Source organism: Chrysemys picta, chromosome 8 (genome assembly GCF_011386835.1).
Source record: "Chrysemys picta bellii isolate R12L10 chromosome 8, ASM1138683v2, whole genome shotgun sequence".
Taxonomy (NCBI): Eukaryota; Metazoa; Chordata; order Testudines; family Emydidae; genus Chrysemys; species Chrysemys picta.
In genome coordinates, this window is record NC_088798.1 from 29,581,271 (window position 1) to 29,600,483 (window position 19,213).

General features: G+C 41.3%; 2 protein-coding genes and 2 long non-coding RNA genes across 9 annotated transcripts in view; 2 read left to right on the top strand and 2 right to left on the bottom strand.

Annotated features, from left to right (window-relative positions):
- Positions 1 to 10,114, bottom strand: part of ZNHIT6 (zinc finger HIT-type containing 6) — a 55,921-nt gene extending 45,807 nt beyond the window's left edge. Inside the window, exons 1-5 of one of the 2 annotated variants that reach the window (XM_065554169.1) lie at positions 9,939 to 10,114; positions 3,254 to 3,319; positions 3,068 to 3,174; positions 2,895 to 2,980; positions 278 to 381 (exon numbers count right to left, since the gene is read on the bottom strand). In XM_065554169.1, the coding sequence (XP_065410241.1) occupies positions 278 to 381; positions 2,895 to 2,980; positions 3,068 to 3,174; positions 3,254 to 3,319; positions 9,939 to 10,021 (446 nt within the window). In that variant the 5' untranslated portion in view covers positions 10,022 to 10,114. Of the gene's footprint in view, positions 1 to 277; positions 382 to 2,894; positions 2,981 to 3,067; positions 3,175 to 3,253; positions 3,320 to 9,635 lie in introns of both variants that reach the window. The other variant, XM_065554168.1, reaches the window with a different exon arrangement.
- On the top strand, positions 4,351 to 6,353 carry LOC135973003 (uncharacterized). The gene is made up of 2 exons (XR_010589678.1): positions 4,351 to 4,482; positions 6,115 to 6,353. It is a non-coding gene; the product is annotated as an uncharacterized LOC135973003 (long non-coding RNA).
- On the top strand, positions 9,685 to 18,955 carry LOC135973002 (uncharacterized). The gene is made up of 3 exons (XR_010589677.1): positions 9,685 to 9,823; positions 12,204 to 12,318; positions 14,891 to 18,955. It is a non-coding gene; the product is annotated as an uncharacterized LOC135973002 (long non-coding RNA).
- Positions 13,607 to 19,213, bottom strand: part of COL24A1 (collagen type XXIV alpha 1 chain) — a 234,615-nt gene continuing 229,008 nt past the window's right edge. For 3 of the 5 annotated variants that reach the window (XM_065554165.1, XM_065554162.1, XM_065554166.1), the window contains 3 exons: positions 18,596 to 18,705; positions 16,759 to 16,974; positions 13,607 to 15,097 (listed from right to left, as the gene is read on the bottom strand). In XM_065554165.1, coding sequence (XP_065410237.1) covers positions 14,951 to 15,097; positions 16,759 to 16,974; positions 18,596 to 18,705 — 473 coding nt within the window. In that variant the 3' untranslated portion in view covers positions 13,607 to 14,950. Of the gene's footprint in view, positions 15,098 to 16,758; positions 16,975 to 18,595; positions 18,706 to 19,213 lie in introns of those variants that run through there. The other 2 variants (XM_065554163.1, XM_065554167.1) reach the window with 2 other exon arrangements.

The window sequence follows — 19,213 nt, forward strand, 5'->3', positions numbered from 1 at the left end:
CAGCCCCACCCCAGAGCCCAGACCCCCAGCTAGAGCCCTCACCCCCTCCCGTACCCCAACCCCCAATTTTGTGAGCATTCATGGCCCGCCATACAATTTCCAGACCCAGATACGGTCCCTGGGCCAAAAAGTTTGCACACCCCTGGTCTAATGTGATTCTGTCATGAAAAACGCTACCAGACCTTGAAATCTTATCTTCACCAGCTATTCTTTCAGTAATACTTAAATAAAGGTTTTGCCCAGTTGTCCCCAAACCCCATAATAATTAGAAACTTACTTCTTGTTGAAGGTGGTTGAATTCTCTCTCCTTTTTGTAAATCCAATGGGTAAAGTTTTCAAGTGGATATTGTGCTTTCGAGCTCGGTTTTTCAAATAATTTATCTAACACAGAAAATAAAAGCCAAAGTATATTCAAATATGGAAACATTTATTACTTCTGTCCTGCAAGTCTAAAAATTGAGACCAAAAGAGCAATCCTGGAACCAAAGTGCCAGTTAAGCATTTAAGTAGCAGCATAATGTAGCATAGTACACAGTGGTAAACTTTCTCTCTCTCTCTTTTTATTTTTTTTCCACACAAAAGTTCTCCGTTAAAAAAAAGATATTTAGATATCTTCAAGAGTTTCCAAGCTTATTCTTAAACCTTTACAGACAAAGTTTTCCCATGGTGAGCACAATGAAACATAAAACATATGTTATAAGTAGAACTCAAACAGTACAAGAGGGTTGGAACCCAACACAGCTACAGAATTAGTGTAGTGACTGACCTCTTACGATTTTTTAAATCCAAAGGGCCCTAAACACCTTTCTGTGCACAAATCAAGTACAGAGCCTGTATCCGTGAGGTCCAGAGGAGAAATTTCCCCCCAAACCCACTCCACTACTGCAATTGCTGCACAGATGAAGGCTGAATAGTTAGTATATCTATACGGTCATGAATCAACTGGCCGGTGCAGAGAAAACCCAAAGCGTGCTCTGCAATGCACAGGGGTAATAATGTTGACATGGCATGGCTGAAGAGCCATTAGATCAATATTCTGTAATGGTAGAGTCTGCTAAAACAACAACACTTAACTATGCTCCAAGGCACTACCGACTTCCATCAGAAATTCCGCAACATTAACACCATCCTTACCACCATGGATATCACTTCCCTCTACATCAACATCCCTCACAACAGCATTGCTGCCTGCCTCAAATACCTACAGTTACTCCTCACTTGAAGTCGTCCCTGTTAACGTTGTTTCGTTGATCAATTAGGGAACATGCTTGTTTAAAGTTGTGCAATGCTCCCTTCTAACGTTGTTTGGCAGCTGCCTGCTTTGTCTACTGCTTGCAGGAAGAGCAGCCCATTGCTGCTAGCTGGTGGGGGCTTGGAACCAGGGTGGACCGGCATCTGCTTACTGAGCTGGTGCCTGGAGCCGGCCCTGCCAATCACTATTCCAGTATTCCCATTCAGCAAACAGGGCTGTTCTCTCTCAGTGAGTTACAATTATTACACCTAAAAACCATTTGATGATGTAAGATTAGACTGAAATAACATGATTTCCCATTGCAATACACTGGAAACAAGAAAGCTTCAAAGTTGCTTTTAGGCAAGTTACAGAATTTGAGAATTCTCGGTAACTTTGATAGCTGGTTTAACAACAAACGAATATTTTAAAAACTTACAGCACTTAAAACAAATCTGGCACTTTCTGCTATTTGGTGTTTTCTAAGGGCTCACTCCTGCAAACATGCATGAATAAATGGACTTACATGAACACTAAAATCTGTTTATCTTACGAATATAGGTACCTAAACATCTTTAAAAACCTGTCCATAAGTAACTTGCCCAAGCTCATACACGAAGTCTGTAACAGATCAGGGAAGAGAGTCTAATCACAGGACCACACTCAAGTAAAGTTACATATGTGTGTCTGAGTGATTGAGTTCTAATAGAACACTTGATTTTTTCAATTTTACTTTACAGCCAACTGTCCACATGGCATCTTCTTGTTTGAGGAGTTCTAAAATTACATTTAAAGATGGTTTGTGTAGGGCATAAAAAATTAACATCATCGAGTTCATGGCTTTTTATAATGTACAAAGAAGTCTTAAAACGTTGTTTTGATTTTCTCTCCCCCCCACTTGTTATTTTAACTTAGAAGTGTCAGGAATGTAAAGTATGGTCTTCCCTAGTTTTGCTGGGAGAACCTGTGAGAGAGAAAATATATTTATTGTGAGCTCTAAACACTTTAATTGAAGGGATGATTCTTACTGAAAGTCCTTTCCCCTTTTTAATAGCTCAGCTCTCACTCTTTGTGTGATGTCACTTATCCCAGCTCTTTAGCTGTCATCATTTCCGCTCCCAATGATGATCATATAACAATTCTGTGGCAACTAAAGTAATTGTTTACATGAGAAATTTTAGGAAATATTTTACCTATGCATAAAATGAATTTCTAAAATAAAAAGTCTTTCAGACCTTCTTTATACACCGTAAAGAAGCAGAAATAGACGCAAGTCAATTTTTCTTCATTTGGGGTCACCTTTACTATTAAAAAATGTTTGTAGTGATTTCTTCTTCTTAATTATTAAATATAGTGATCAGAATCTCTCATATTACGTTAAAAAGCAACAGAGGGTCCTGTGGCACCTTTAAGACTAACAGAAGTATTGGGAGCATAAGCTTTCGTGGGAGCTTATGCTCCCAATACTTCTGTTAGTCTTAAAGGTGCCACAGGACCCTCTGTTGCTTTTTACAGATTCAGACTAACACGGCTATCCCTCTGATACTATCATATTACGTTGGAGCTCTGCTTTAATTTAAGACTGGGCTTCATATATAATCTGGGATTTTGGAGCTGCCTCATTTCCACTTTAAACTAACCAAAAAGATAACTTGAAACTCACAAATTTATTGGTTGTTGGTCTATGCAAGGAAACATCTCGAGCAGCACCATCAGTCATCCTTCCTACATCTTCCAGAAAACGATAATCTAAATATACAAAGAACAGGAAGAAAAGTGTAATGTTGGTTTAAAAAAGAAGATGGGGTGAAGTTTACATAGCAGAGAAATTCTTACCACTTAGGAGATTCAACTCGCTAAACTCATTTATGGAGACAAATGCTGCCTTCTCTCGGATTCCATTACAACTCAGTGCAGTTTTGTGCTTTTTCACACACGCCAAACTGAAAGTACAGAGAAACATGAGCATCCTGTCTCTAGCATACAAGAAACCAAACAAGAGAAAATTCAAATTGTATATACCTGCATGAGTATTTCATGCAACGTGGACACCTGTACTTTGCTTCCTCTCCACTACAGGTTTCACATCTGAAAGAAAAAAAAAGGCATTTCATTTGCATTAAAGTAATGCATTTGTGTTTGTACGTAAAAGACTGGTTTTCTTTACATTTAACCAAGCCTGGGTCATAATTCTGAGAAACGATCACTGAAGCTTAAAAGCAGGGAAAGGAAATATGAATGCCTCAGCAAAGCATTTATTTCACTAGGAGGGTGGTGAAACACTGGAATGTGTTACCTAGGGAGGTGGTGGAGTCTCCTTCCTTGGAGGTTTTTAAGGCCCGGCTTGACAAAGCCCTGGCTGGGATGATTTAGCTGGGAATTGGTCCTGCTTTGAGCAGGGAGTTGGACTATGTTAGGTCCAAGGAAAATGGAGTATAGAACAGGTTGTTTGGCCAGCTTAGCCAAAGTTAGGCTAACTGTAGTTGCTGGGCCATTCCTGTCTCTCTGTGAAACATGAGGACATGCTTGCTTGGGCTTCAAAGAATGAGATAAAGGGGGGGGACCGTATTCTTGTACCAAATGTACTAGGAACAGTTTGTTTGGACATATGGAGACTTGCAGTCTTCACTCCCTGTTTCTGTTCTTAACTCCCTACTTTCTAGTGCATGACGAAAAAGCTGATAAGAAGCTGCTGAGGAATCATGAACTGTTTGTACTGTCAAAGAACATAGATATGCATGAATATTAGAAGCTTTTAACTAGTAAAGGGGGGTTTGGGGGTTTTAAGTTGCTTAACTATGACGCGATGGAACTGTCTATATAATCTCACTAGTTGTTGTAATCGTGGCTGGTTCTCTCTGGAGACGGGCCGCTCTCTATTGTTGTGTGCACTCTTCAATAAAGAGCTTGTATTGGACCTTGCTGGTGTTGCCTGTCTCTCACTCTGCGGTCAGACAACGAACCTTGCCGTCTGGGTTAAAAAGTCCCCGACAGATTTGGCGACTCCGCCGGGACTCGTCTGACTCTCCGGTGCGGGATCAGACTCCGAAGCAACGCAGCGCGCATCCTCTGGCTTCGAGGAGCCTTGCCCGGTAACCTGATCCCTGCATCGGCGATAAGGCGAGTTCTGTGAACCAGCTGAAGCCCGTAGAAACCCAGCAATGTCCACCTACCCGTTGAGTAGGATCCAGGTCTTCGGGGTTCGAGTCCCTGGGGAGGTCAGGTCTTCGGGGTTCAAGTCCCTGAATAAGGTAAGCGATCGCCGGCGAGGGGTTAGAGTCCCCGGGAAAGGGGTTAGAGTCCCCAGAGAGGGGTTAAAGTCCCCGGAGAGGGGTTAGAGTCCCCAGTGAGGGGTTAGAGTCCCCGGAGTAGGGTTAGAGTCCCTACAGGCTAAATGGGACAGTTTAGCAGCAAGTGCCCGGGGGACGCCCCATTGTCTCTGGTACTTAGAAATTGGAAAGAAATCTCTGGAACAACCGGTTTGACTAAATCTAAATGAGAAACTTATGCCAAATTCAATGGCCTTCCTTTACTACTCATTTGTCCCCGACTAAAAACTGGCCAAGGTGTGGAACCTTTTCTGTTGACAGGATGGATTCCCTCAGGAATATCCTGGTTGATCTTAGACCGGGAGAAATGGATTATTTATTTGTATGGTATAACTATAAACCAAAAGAAAAACTGCTTTCGTCCCCAGCTGGCTGTGAAAAAATATAGACAGAGGCAAACCAAAGGCAGTACAAGTTACAGTGCTGAGATTACATTTGTAAAGCTTAACTGTCCAGTAAGATCCAACAGTCTGCCTTTGAGACCCTGGAGCTGGTGTGGTTTGGGGACGCTGAAGAAGCTCCAGGCAGCCGGCCTGGACTAGAATCTCTGAAAGAGACGCCGCAGGAGACCCCAAGGTGTAAAAGAACAGCCCTCCCAAGAGTGAGAAGTTAACTCTATAGTTGCTAGAGGGAATTAAGCAGTGAAACTTAGTAAGAATTTCTGTAAGTAATCCAGGCAAGAAGTTATTTAAGTAGAATTATTCAACTATGAATACGTTAGTCTAATTTGCTGAAGAACACTCCTGCTGTGTACAATCTGTATTTTATAAGTTTAAGATGAATTGGTATTGTTTAAAGTTGCAAAACCGAGAATACTTTTGCCAGGCACAGGAAACTAGTGTTGTTTAAGGTATTTAGCATTTAATCCTTAAAGTGACTTAATGCTACAAGATTTAAAATGTTTTAAATAAAGACCAAAGGTTGTGGCTGCAGCAGGGTAGTCAAAGCCAGAAGAATAAAAGATTTGAATTTTGTTTTTGAGTAACAAAATAGCAGATAAAAGATCTGGTAAAGAGAGAGAAGGACAGTGCCCCTGGCTCTGTGTGGTCGAGCTGACACTTTGCTGTGGGGGCATGGAGATTTTGTAAGCATAAAAGAAACAGTTACACCTTGTGTAGAAATTGATGTGGCTAGTGTTGTGGAAATTGAATTGTGGAGAGGATGTGCATTTTCCCCAGAACATGTGCAGTGTATATTGTAGTAAAGGTAAAAGAAATGCAAACCTACCAATATAGGTTGTGTTGTCTTTTTCAGAACACTGTGCGTTTGAAAGCAGGAGTTAGAAGTAAAAGGCAATCAAAAGTCTAGGAAAGTTAATTGTGTCTTTTTTTTAAAAGTAAGAATCTTTAAGCTGTGGATAGCTTTGGATCTGGAAGCAAGCCAGAAAGCATCTGTATTAATGCAATTTTCTAACTAATAAGGTAGAAGCCACTGAAACCTGGGCTGCCTATAAAACAAATACAAGGAAATATGGAGTAATTCCTCTGTTTTGCCTAAAATCAACAAGAATATGTGTATATAAAGGAAATATTTTAAGTAATTAATGTCTTTCAGATCATCACAGAAAATGGATGCCAGCTGAACAGCATTCAAGGTACCATGCATTTACTGGTACAATAGAAATTATTTTTGTGTTCTTTGTCCTGTCTTGTGATGTTTGTCTTGTGGCCAGAATTGATTTAATATTTTCATAGGACAGTCTAGCTCAAATTTAAATAGAAGGGTTAAATCAAAAAGCAGATACTTGTTTTATTCAACTTGAAATACAAAGTGTTTAAATAAATCAAGAAAAATGTGATATACTAAAGTCTAATACATTTGCTTAAGTAAAAAAAAAAAAAAAAAAAGCTTCATTGGTCAAATCTTTTAATTGAAAAAAAAAAATTGTTGTTAAAATTTGCATACCAACAGTCTTTGGAAGCAAGGACATGGAAGGTTAACCCACTCCCCATATTGTCCATGGGATCCTTCTGGCTACCTTAGATTTCTAGCCAGAGGGCTGGGGAGGGAAGAAAGCTATTGGACACAAGAGGTTGTACCGAGTGGACTCCTCAAAGGTGGGTGTGCTTGTCCTGGTTTGTTGCTCCAAAGCTCTGTATAAAAGTTATTTTACTGGAAGGGTGTATATGGCATACATTGAATAATAAGACTACTGTACTGTATAATGGCAATGTGTATGTGTTCATTGTTGAGAAAAGGTGTATGAGTGAAAAGTGGAAGTTTCCTTTGTAGGTTAAAAGAAGCCAAAAAGGAAAGAAGGAAAAAGAACAGAACAAGTTAACTAGAAAAAAAAAATAGCTAGCAAGCTCAGTCTAAAGATAAGATACTGGCCCATCCAAGGGCACTGTCCACAGCTAAGACTTGGCTGACAGCCAAGAAAAGGGGGGCCTGAATGTGCCCAAGCAACTATGAGATCTGCAAAACACTGCCAGGCATTAATGAAATGTGTTAGATTTTTTTCACAGGTAAAGAAGCACTACCTAAAAACAGTAACAGTCCTGCCATTCATTGAAACCAGGAGACTGAGTCTACGTAAAGTCCATCAACGAAAAACTGCTTTGACCATGCTGGAAAGGCCCTTTCCAAGTCCTGTTAACCACCAACTCTGCTGTGAAGTGCCAAGGACTACCTGCCTAGACCCATGCTTCTCACTGTAAAAAGACCCCTCCACCTCGGGAGGACTCTCCGACTGATGATAAGCCTATTTCTCCTTCTAGCTCTGCTGTGTCTTCTGGACAGCAGGAAAAAGAAAGAAAAAAAAAAAGAGACAAGGTGAAGTGCTAGTAACCTCTCCCTTGTCCACTGACAGACCTACTATGCCTTTGGATTTTTTTCTAAAAAAAAAAGCAAAACCCATTACAGAGTGATGTGCTAGTAACCTCTCCCCTGTATGATGCTGAACCACACTGTCTCAGAAAAAGAGAAGAAGGAACACTTGCTCCATTGAAACCACCAAAGTCCAGGAATTCCTGACTACAAAAAAAAAAAAAAACATTAAGAACTGACCCTGGTGAAGAAACAAAGAATTATACACTGGCAGGAAGAAACTTGTGGGACCAATGCTTGGGAATGTGGTTTTGATTGGATTTTGGGGTTTATTCTACAGGCTGCGCCCTGTGTTTTGAATGAGTCCTTCAGCATGTATTGCCCTCCCTAATTGGATTTTAAATGCAAAAAGGGCTGTATTAGATTAGCACAACAGAGAGCTTGAGTTATTTCCTCTAGAAAGAAAAGAGACTTAACCGGATCCCTATAAAATAAGGCCAATAGTACAGCAGCAGTTTAAAATATTTTTAAGAACCAAAAACATAATAAGAAATTAGGGCAACTAAAGAAGGCCACAAGCCTTATTTGTGGAGCACAGCTAACCCAGGTACAGGCTGCAATTGGTGAGTTACATGTTATCTCTGTCCTTAGTTCTATGACCCAGAAGTTGCTGACAGAGATGGTATTGAATATCACTGAGGCTGGGAAGGCATTGCAGTGAGATCTAGCATGTTCAGGCTTGGCCCACTGCCCTTACAGACACATCAGGAGTACCATCTGATCTGTGGCCATAAAGAAATACTTGGAGACTTTCCTGGTGGAAGTGCGGACATTCTCAATGCTCCTTCCAAGCATATGGACCGGTTAGGGAGGTGTGGGCTCCCACATACCGAATCCTGCCGGGTCCATGGGGAGGATGCATGTGGGATTGAGTAATTCACCGAGACATCTGGGAAATTAGACTAACGCCGATGCCCTAGTGGACTTGGCAACCGCACAGAGAAAACTAAGGCAGATGGTTCTCCAGAACCACTTGGCTCTAAATATTTTACTGGCCTCTCAGAGAAGAACATGTGCATTAATTGGACAAGAATGCTGTGTGTATGTCCCAGACGTTTATAATGCCACTTGGGAAAGAGCAAACCACCTTATGGAGGTAGCAAAGGACCACGGAGGGAAGCGAATTGAATCCTAGTGGAGTAACTTGTTCAATTGGATTCCCGATATAGGTGGTTGGCTCCATAATGTACTCCGAAGCGCCATTGTAATTATATGTGGCCTGCTAGCTTTGTATGTTATGATAAAGATTGAATGTTGGATGGGCACCAAGATGTGTTCTGTCCAAAAGTAATCAACTCCCAAGCTTACCACTCATAGCGGTCTCATAGCAGTTAGTTGTCCCAGGAGTCCCTTCGAGGTACTCCAGGGACAAAGGGGGGACTGTTAGGTCCAAGGAAAATGGAGTATAGAACAGGTTGTTTGGCCAGCTTAGCCAAAGTTAGGCTAACTGTAGTTGCTGGGCCATTCCTGTCTCTCTGTGAAACATGAGGACATGCTTGCTTGGGCTTCAAAGAATGAGATAAAGGGGGGGGACCGTATTCTTGTACCAAATGTACTAGGAACAGTTTGTTTGGACATATGGAGACTTGCAGTCTTCACTCCCTGTTTCTGTTCTTAACTCCCTACTTTCTAGTGCATGACGAAAAAGCTGATAAGAAGCTGCTGAGGAATCATGAACTGTTTGTACTGTCAAAGAACATAGATATGCATGAATATTAGAAGCTTTTAACTAGTAAAGGGGGGTTTGGGGGTTTTAAGTTGCTTAACTATGACGCGATGGAACTGTCTATATAATCTCACTAGTTGTTGTAATCGTGGCTGGTTCTCTCTGGAGACGGGCCGCTCTCTATTGTTGTGTGCACTCTTCAATAAAGAGCTTGTATTGGACCTTGCTGGTGTTGCCTGTCTCTCACTCTGCGGTCAGACAACGAACCTTGCCGTCTGGGTTAAAAAGTCCCCGACAACTAGATGACCTCTTGAGGTCCCTTCCAACTCTGATATTCTATGATTCTATGAAAGCGAGTAGTTTCCAAACATTTTCACAGGGTGAGCCACAGATCAATACAGGGGGGAGATTTTCCTAGAAACAAAGGGAAGTGAGGAACCAAGACCCAGCTCCTCAAAGGTACAGGTGCTTAACTCCATTCAAATCGATGGGAGCGAGGTGTCTAAATACCTTTGAGGGTCTGGGCACAAACTGCCACTCAGAGTCAAAGGGGGGCGTCTAACTCCCCTCTGCAGGAACCCACCTCGGGGGACACTCATTGGCTGTCGTCCATTAGCCCGCCTCCTGGGAGGAGGTCAACCAGTGACGGACGCGAGGACAACGCTCGCTCCGCCCGTCGGAGCTGAGGGTCGGGACACAGGTGACACCCTCGCGCCCTGTCCCCGCGAGGGGAGAGGACACAGGGCAGCCTCCCCGGCACGGGGCGCGAGGGTGAGACAAGCGGCGGCGCCGCGGCTGCCCCCGGGCCTCGGAAAGGGAGTAGCGGGACACCCTGCCCGACGGGCAGACGAGGATCTGCGGAGCCGAGGCTCCGGGCTGCTCCTACCCGTGCAGCGCCATCTTCCGCTTGCCGCAGGCCAGCCCCGGGCTCCCCGCCGGCCCGCTCGCCGCCTCGGCTCCCTGCTCCATCCGAGTCCCAGCCACACGCGCTCCGCCAGGGGTCACGTGAGCCGTGTTCCTCCCGACTGGCGTGCACAGCGTGGCGGCGTTTTGCGCCTGCGCTGCGGGATGGCGGCGGGTGACCGCCCTCTGGCGGCTGCTTGGGAGAGCGCCGCTGTTTCCATGGAGACCTGGAAACTCCTCCCTGCGGGGTGGCTCTGCCTCCCCATCCCCAGCCTGCCCCCCGGGGGCGGCTTTGCCCCCTCCCACCCCAAGCCGCTCCCACTGGTGGGCCGGGGCCTCTCCAGCCTACTCCCGTTGGGGTGGGGCCGCTGACACACATTCCCCTGCAGAGATGTTTAACCGTCCATACCCCCGCGCATCCCTGCCTGGGCCACCAGGCTGCACCTGGAGGTTAATAATTCACCTGGGGGGGTTGTGGTCCCCGATGGGGCAGGTTGTGCCGTTAAGTTTCATGCAGTCCCAAGCAGGGCCGCCGAGAGCGGGTTCGGGCCCTGGTGAAAAAATGTTTTTGAGCCCCCCCCAGCAAGGGCGGACCGGCTAAACAGGGCCGACGAGGGGCGGGCGAGAAGCCAGGCCCCGGGCCCCCCTCTGGACCGCCGGGCCCCGGTAAGGCAACGGGGAAGCCAAGCCCCGGGCCCTCTTCCGGACCGCCGGGCCCCGGTAATTTGTACCGGCTTCCCCCCCCTCGTCGGCCCTGGTCCCAAGCCTGGAGCTCAGCGCTCTTGCATGGAACATGGCAAGGTAGACTATGGCTCTGAGTGATCACCTCCCAGAGAGGATACAGAAGTTAATTTCACTGATGCACATGTGGTTTTCTCTGATTGGGAAATATCCCTGGTATACAATGGGCAGACTGGGGATGATATTGCTTTAGCTTTTTAATTTTACCTATAACCAGTGAGGGTTTTTGTTTGTTTGTTTTAAAAATCTGGTCACTGTGTGTGGGCTGTGCTGTTGCACTAATATAAGCACTGCTGGATATTTGGAAAATTCTTTGACCTAATTAAGAGCTGTTACTTTTCTGGCTGGATTTTGATATTTAGAGATAATGGTCCAAATTCTACTCAAAGTAAACCCAGAGTAACCCCATTGATTTTAGTGCAGGTAAATGGTTTGACTGAGAGCAGCATCAAACTCAGTGGTTCTAGGATAGCATATGTTACACTCTGTCAGTTGGGCAATGAAGGGGCCATAGATTCCAGTGTCACTAGTGAGCCCTAAATGGCAAAGGTGGCCACCTAGGCCTTAGAATGTAAATGATCATATGATAAACATCCTGCTTAGTTCACTTGGTCTGGGATTACATTTCTAAACATGGACTGGTGTATCCCTCCATTTATGTGGGCAGAGGGGTGGAAACCCACCCTGTTTTATGGCATTCTCCCCCTAAACCTAGAGAACACCCTTTGTAGTGATAGGGGTTTACAGATTAGCAGGCAGCATGCCAGAATGAAGTCATGTAGTTCCTATCCAGAGCAGGTTTTCTTCAAGTTCCCTGCCATTTAGACCAGCATTAACTCCATATGGCGTGGGCTATTTGTGCAACTGCAGTGGGAGCAGGCTGTACTCTCATGGTAGAGTAGGTTGATGGTGGTTGTGTAAAGATTTCCAAATCTGTGTGGAGATCTGCAAGGGTTGGGTTTCCATTTGCAACAAATCCCTTGCCTAAACAGTTAGGCTGATTTCTTTCTCATGTTCGATGAGGTGGCATGCATCCCTCACCGAGATACATACTGTATTTTTTCCCTACTCTGATGTGCTTCTCTTCATGAGGTGACATTTGGTTATAGGTATTATTTGAACCTATTAAATACGTATTATTTTGGGTTTGATTCTTTGTTTCCTACATTTGCAGAGGTGTAACTAAGGCCAGAATGTGAGGACAATAGGGTTGTGTACATGTAATTTACAGCAGCTATTGGCCTATAGAATCTCGCTTACTAGAAGTGACATGTCAGAAACTATCCAGCTTGACTTTGAAAATTCAGGCTGCAGCAGAGCGGAGTGTGCAAAACCAGACTTGTTTGGGTTTGTACAGGTGACAGAGAAACCCTCTTCTTATTTGTAAATGAACAAATGTGATACAAAAATCAGCTAGAGCTCCACAGTGCCTTTTTCACAGCTACTTTTCAGAGTAGTACTGCGCTTTAAATGTTTACTGTTTCTCATATTCTATTTGTTATATTAGGTTACAAGTGTTAGAGACAGAAAAAAAGCTATTAGGTCAGCCAGTCACTGCTGACTCAGTCAAGAGAGGCAATACTTTACGTAACATGAGGAATCAGAGGAGTCCACCTCTGCTGGTAAGTTGCTTAGCAAAGCTTAAAACAAAGTAGAGCAGGGGTTCTCAAATTGGGGGTTGGGACACCTCACGGGGATTCAAGGTTATTACATGGGGGGTCGCAAGGTTATTACATGGGGGGGTCGCGAGCTGTCAGCCTCCACCTCAAACCCCGCTCTGCCTCCAGCATTTATAATGGTGTTAAATATACTAAAAAGTGTTTTTAATTTATTATGGGGGGTTGCACTCAGAGGCTTGCTATGTGAAAGGGGTCACCAGAACAAAAGTTTGAGAACCACTAATGTAGAGGTTCTGTCTGGCTTTTTATATTGTTAGAAATATATTGAAGATATTTTTGGCACAAGACACGCTCTTCCTTAATGAAAACTTCAAACTATTACACATTCCTTTATTTTAATGATGTTTGGGGAGGAGGGGTTCATAGTTGCTTGGCTGAACTGATTCTGTGTTGCCTAGAGCAATTTGAAGTATTATCATCAAAAGAAGTAGAGATTTAACCTTCTTATTTGAATTGAATTGTGTAGGATGGGCCATTAAAGTGGCTCATTAGGGTTTCCCACTCTCTCCCCCTCCAATTTTATTGATGCAGAATAACCATTTTAGAGCATCAGCTATAAAATTCAGGAATGCATATATATGCTAATCTAAAGAATATACACATATAAATAACTTCTTACCATTTAAGGATGCTTGTTTTTTAACACAGCACTGTCCTTATGAGATACCAGCATTAAAAATGCATTAAACATTAAAAAATTAAGTGAAAATGAGAATAAGGTTGATAAAAGATAAAAAAGCCACAGCATGTTGTAAAAGAGTACATTCTTACAAAAACAAATGGCAGTAACATGATCTCAGTGGAAAGTCAAACTAAGAGCACATGTGAAATGGTTAACTGTCATAATATTGCCTTTAAATGCTGAAATGACAATGAAAAATCTTCTCTGAACCATCTCTTCTTTTCTCTTTTTCCCCTTAATTGATCATTCTATATCTTGATTTGCTTCTTTAGATTACTCAAAGAATATGCACACTTTAAAGAAATCCATAATTTGAGGAAAAATGCTACTTCAGCCCCAGATTTAGAATTGGAGATTCTACATATTTGTCTTGTATAAGGAAATGTTCTATGTTATTTGTGCAATATCCTGTAACACCACAAATATGCATGTGTTTCCCTTTCTAATACAAATATTTATCAAATAAGAGACTCTGAACAGCCTTTTCATGGTTGCTGAAAATGAACAATACAAGGAAAGGGAATCAAAATAATAAAAGATAAACAGTTATTTTAGAAGCACATTTTATTATAGATGAGTAAGCATGACTTACTATGGATAAAGATGATTTAAATGAATTGCTGTTTGAACACTCTCCCTCCCCCCAAATATGAGGTATAATCTTGCTCTGTATTACTGTACAAACACTGCTTTGACAACAGATATAGGCAAGCAGTTTGCAAAATCTTTTAGAGTAAATGTTTTGTCTTAATGATAAAAGTGTATTTTGTTCAACAACTGAGGGTCAAATACTTTTAGACTCAATAAAATAAGTGAAACAGTGTCTAGTAATATTGCAAAGAAATGGAATTTCTAAGTTGCTGAAATAATTATGATTATAACTTAGCAGCCATTCAAAACATATGCTGTATTAAAATTTTCAACAAGTTACAAAATATATACACAATACATCATCTTAGATGCTATTGGGTGTTTAAAATAGTTAACTGCAGTCCAGAAACTAAACCCCAAAACTATTGTATGTAGCTCTTCTACAACAATCTTTACAATGGCTAACAATTAGTTGTCCTGCCTATAAGCACCATATACAATGTGCTGTCTGGTATACCACTTCCACAAGAATAAACAAACATTTTAATCAAAAATTTCACATAAATAATGTTTTTACTTGTAATGAAGTATGTGACCAAACAATTTAAGATAAGTACTTTTACAACAGAAACATATCTTGATGTAACCAGCACATACAGTCTGCAAGAGAAAAAGGGAATCAAATAATCTTTACTAAAGCCACAAGCACCTTGTGTTATAAAGAGCACCAGAAATACAAACAGGAAACACGTAAGAGGTAGTGTACCATCTGTTAAGATGTATGTGTCCAAAAGGACTATAATACAACTTAGTGTTTAAGAAAAGACAACTTCTTGTATTGTGGCATAATTCACTCTCATACACAAGCTATTGCACATTTGGGAGCATTAGCCAGTATTGCTCCTTACTACTGTATGTCTCCAGCTTTCCTTAGGATGTCCTGTACAGTGTTGTTAAATAGGTTATTAAGAATACTAGCGGTCCTGAAGAATTTTATGTTTAGATATATAGTTCTCAGTTCCAGGGAAATATACAAGAAAGCACCAACCAATATTTAAAAAAATTAAATACTTTAGCAATGTCGTCATAGTCTTTTTTTTTTTTTTTTAAATGCCATTTCTCCTTCTTAGGAGGAAGTCTTTTTCTTCCTGAGATTCTTTAAGATATAACCAACAATTTGCTTTAAAATTCTTCCACAGTTTCATAATGATTTAATCTTTAATTCATTTTTGTTTTAAAAAGATGCTTTTTCCGTGCAACAGTTCCATGGTGTTGTGAGACACCAGAATCAGGTCAGGAAGCTTAGAGAAAGCACACTGAACCACTTTCTATGTTATGCTGTTGTCCTGGTTTGAGATGAGGAAGCGTATGCACTTGAACAACTGGAAGGTCAGTAGTGTCCTGAGTGTGAAAAAGGAACTCTGTCTTATGCCAGCTGCCATCTTGGATCTGCAGTTCACGGAATTAGAGAGAGCATTAAATGCATATCAACTATCAATTTCAAAACACAGAGAGAATCTAGAAATCAAGGAACCAGAGAAGCAAATGAGCAATCTGTTCTCTTGTCAATACATGTAACATTTGTGTGGTTTTTTTCAAAGGCCATCTCCCAATCCACTGAAGAAAGAACATCTGTCAAAATTCTAACTTGCTATAAAGCTTGATGAGGACTTGAACTATGAGACTAATACATATCTGTATTGCCTAGGCTTCAGTTTGGATTTAATATGCATTCTTAAGACTTATGGGGAAATCAGCGACGTGTTTTGTCATGAACTTTGGTTATTTGAATTTTTAGAAAATCTCAATAAAAACTGTTACCTTATAAAAAATATAAAATAACAGTATAACATTGTTTGGGGATGTGGGAGTCTTGATGTTTGCAGTCACTCCTTTCTTGCCCAACCTGTCAAAGCAGCAGGTACAGTGGAGACCGCTGAAAAGTGAAATCCCTGCAGGAAGGGATATGTGAGATTCTGCAGGAAATCTGTACAGTACATAGTTTCCTGAAGAGAAAGAGAGATATCTCATAGAATCTCACAGAAAAACTACACTTTTCAATAGCCATCACTGCGTGTCTTACCTTCTTCCAGAACAAAACCCCAAATCTGCCATACTTTTATAAATACAGGGCCTGATTATTCACTGCTTTTCACTTTTTGCAGTAATTTATACCAGTGCAAAGTGCTACAGGTCTAAGTGTGTTGAAAATTCTCATTTGGTAACATTTTATACCCACTTAATACAGTTTCCAGTTTGAAAAGCACCTGTCATCATGCCATTTGTCTGCACACAAATCTCCCAGTGAATTTGAAAGAGTTCCCTGGAATGATGACAGGATAAGGCTACGTCCTTTGTTCTCTTTAGCAAAGTATAGAATTGGATATTTTAGGCTCTCTGTAATAAAAATACAAATTATCGCTACAAGAGTCAGTGGTAAAGGCAACATCTTGCCTGTTAATGGGGTTGATCTAATAATCATTGGAAATTTATTAGATTTTTCAGATTTTTCCAAGTTCAAAAACATTTATTTTACCCAGTGAAAGTTTGTCCATCATCAGTTTATTACATAAGTAGACAATTGCCCTGTAACTAGTGAAGTTAATGACAGTCAGTCATCAAAAGATTAACTTGTAAAGCCTGTAATGAACTTGCCCTTTTCCTGCAGTTTGGTTTCATTCAGACATCATCAGAATATATAGCTCAGCCTAAGCTTTCAATCCATGCCTGGCTGTTCCAGGATTTCCTGAAGAACCTCCATGTAGCTACCCTAAGTTGCCTCTGAAGAGAGGGCCCTGTCACCTCTCAGGTCCTGGTAGAATTAACAAGCAGGGTCCACTGAGTCTGATGCTAAGAACAAAGACAGATTCCCTGCATAACTGCAATTGCTGTTAGCATCTGGATATACCTTGAATTTAATATCAAATGGTCAACACATGGAGAAACTTGCTAAACAAATGAGAAGTGTGCTTCATGTTCTGACAATCTAAATGACTGTTATAATGATAGAAGGAAAAATAAATGCTCAAAGCTTATATTTATTTTTGTTAATTTAATACTATCTAAACACGAATTGCACTGTAAGTTTAATAACGCCAAAACGTATTTACCATGCATTCATCTGTAAGCACCTTTGGTTCAAGTAGTGTATTTGCTTCAAACATTTGACCATTCCAGCCTTTGAAGTGAACAGATGTTTTCTGAGCATCTGCCTCATTTGTTCCCCACACTGGGGTGTTCAGACAGTGAACTGTGATGGTATGGGTTGCTTCTGAGCTCAGTAAATGAAGAAAGTTCATCTGCACTTTTCCAACTCCAAACTCCAACTAGTTTACAAAAATGCATTGTTAGACATAACAGTTGTATCATGCTCAATGGCCAACAATCAGAAAGATTTTGGCAATATAAATTTGGCACTTATAGGAGATATTAACTGTATCAGTTAATTTGGTTGACAAACCAAAATGCATGTGTCTCCTGCTTTCTTCAGAAGACGTGTCAGGTATATAGAAAAGTGGAATGCCATAATCATCATAATGAATGCATACAATTGTATACAAGCCTATACGGTATAGACATTTGTATAACTTACATTTTCAAAGCTTGTTATAAAAGTAATTAATTCTCAGTACACCGCTGAAATGTAGGTAGGTAGATATCCTTATTTTGCAGATAGGAAACTGATTCAAAGAACAGTTAACTGATTCAAAGAAAGACATGCACAGAAAGAAGTGACAGAGTTTGGATCAGAGTTCAGAAGTTCTTTGCTCCCGGTCTTGTTTTTAGTCCATTATATTGCTCTGCCTCTCAACACCTAGATTTTATTAATAACCTGAGATACTGCAAGACAGAGAGAGGTGATATACATTGAGCTATATATGGAAAATGTATTTTTTTCTTGCATTATTCTTAATACATATTTGCAAGAACAAGTATATATAGAGGGCCAACCCATGCCGCCTAAGTCTGTACACACAGGAGACCCTCTGTGCACAGATCTCACCCCTCCCAATCAGAGAGATGTGTGAGTTGCCTGTGCTGCACCATCCTCCAGGACTTGTGAAGGATTCTCCCCAGGATTGGAATCCGCCTAGAGGAGAGAGAGCAGGGACTGGGCAGTTAGTAGATGGTGTATGCTAGGTGAGGACTAAGCCTTGAAAATATAATACATTTCTGTGGAGTCCTCCATAGTGGGAAAATGTCCTTGAAGAGGGATACTGGGGGAAGCAGTGGCTAGGGGTTCTCTTGCTCATGTGGATCCAGTGGAACTGTGCTGATTGGCAGAGAGAATAGGATGTTCTGGAGATACAGTTGGCATAAAGGGCACAGGTGCTCCACAAAGACAGCATCCCAGAGGGATCTATGGAGTATGGGGCAGAACCATGGCTCATTCTATTGGAATGGGAAGCTCCCACCTGAATAACAATGTGGGAGAAATCCAATAAGGGCTTTTTCCTCCCATGGGCAATCTGGCCCACACCCCCACAGATGTGGTACAGTACAGTTTAGTTAAAGTACATAGGTAAAACTTCACAGAAAACCAAGTCCCCATTCCAAAAGGCTTTCAGTCTAAATGTAAATAGTTGTTAGGATGCATTTAGTGAAACAAAAGGAAAACCAGTTTGTACTGAATACTTTGGTTAAATGTTCAAGAGCAGTGACCCTTATGTCAATTCACATTTTAATGACAATTACAGTGCACAATACAGGGACAGGGCATTTTAAATATTATAGACAGATTAAAGAGAGGCCCATAAAGGTAGTCGCATAGAGACATATATGAAAAGAAACAGATAATCAAATGAAACAGAGGAACACAGATCTAATTTATGGTGAAATAAAGCTAGTTAGCACTGAGAAATCTGACATGCCAGCATACATTGGGTAAATCAGTGTTCACTTATTTAGAGTTTAAGCACAGAAATATATCCTAAAAGCAAAGCATACCTTTGTCACAGATACGGGTGATAGACATGTCTGGCCACCAGCAGTAAAGTTGCAGAAAACCTCAATGGCATCAGAAGGACATCCAATATTTGGGTCAATCCAGTATTTTCCTGTCAATTTATAATCCCAGATAGAAAGGTGTAAAAAGATATAACTGCTGTTAAACAATTTTCTGAATAAAATTGCCATAATTTTTGGCAAATGTTAGAAGTATTATTACTGCAGCTTAACCTCCTATGGCATCACTAAAGAACATAACAGACTAGCCTCCTTGGAGTTACTCTGGGTTTATGCCCAATGTAGGTGATCTGAATTTGGCACATAAAAATCTGATGGTAAGCCAAAGCCAAGCAAATAAATTTTAAAAAAAAATCCACAAAGCCTCCACATTACTGTAATGTTATCAATAACTATTCCCTGCTGTTTACCTTTTCTATGACTTTTGTACCAGTTTGGGATTTTCAACTCTATCCTTTGTTTCCGATACTAAATACTGAATGTGAGCAGGTGGCATTCCCACTCTGCTCCCAACAAAATCTATGCATGGCTATAGGTAGTCAAACGTACTCCTCTTCCTGGGATTTGGCTTTATTCAAATAACATCAAAAACATGAACAT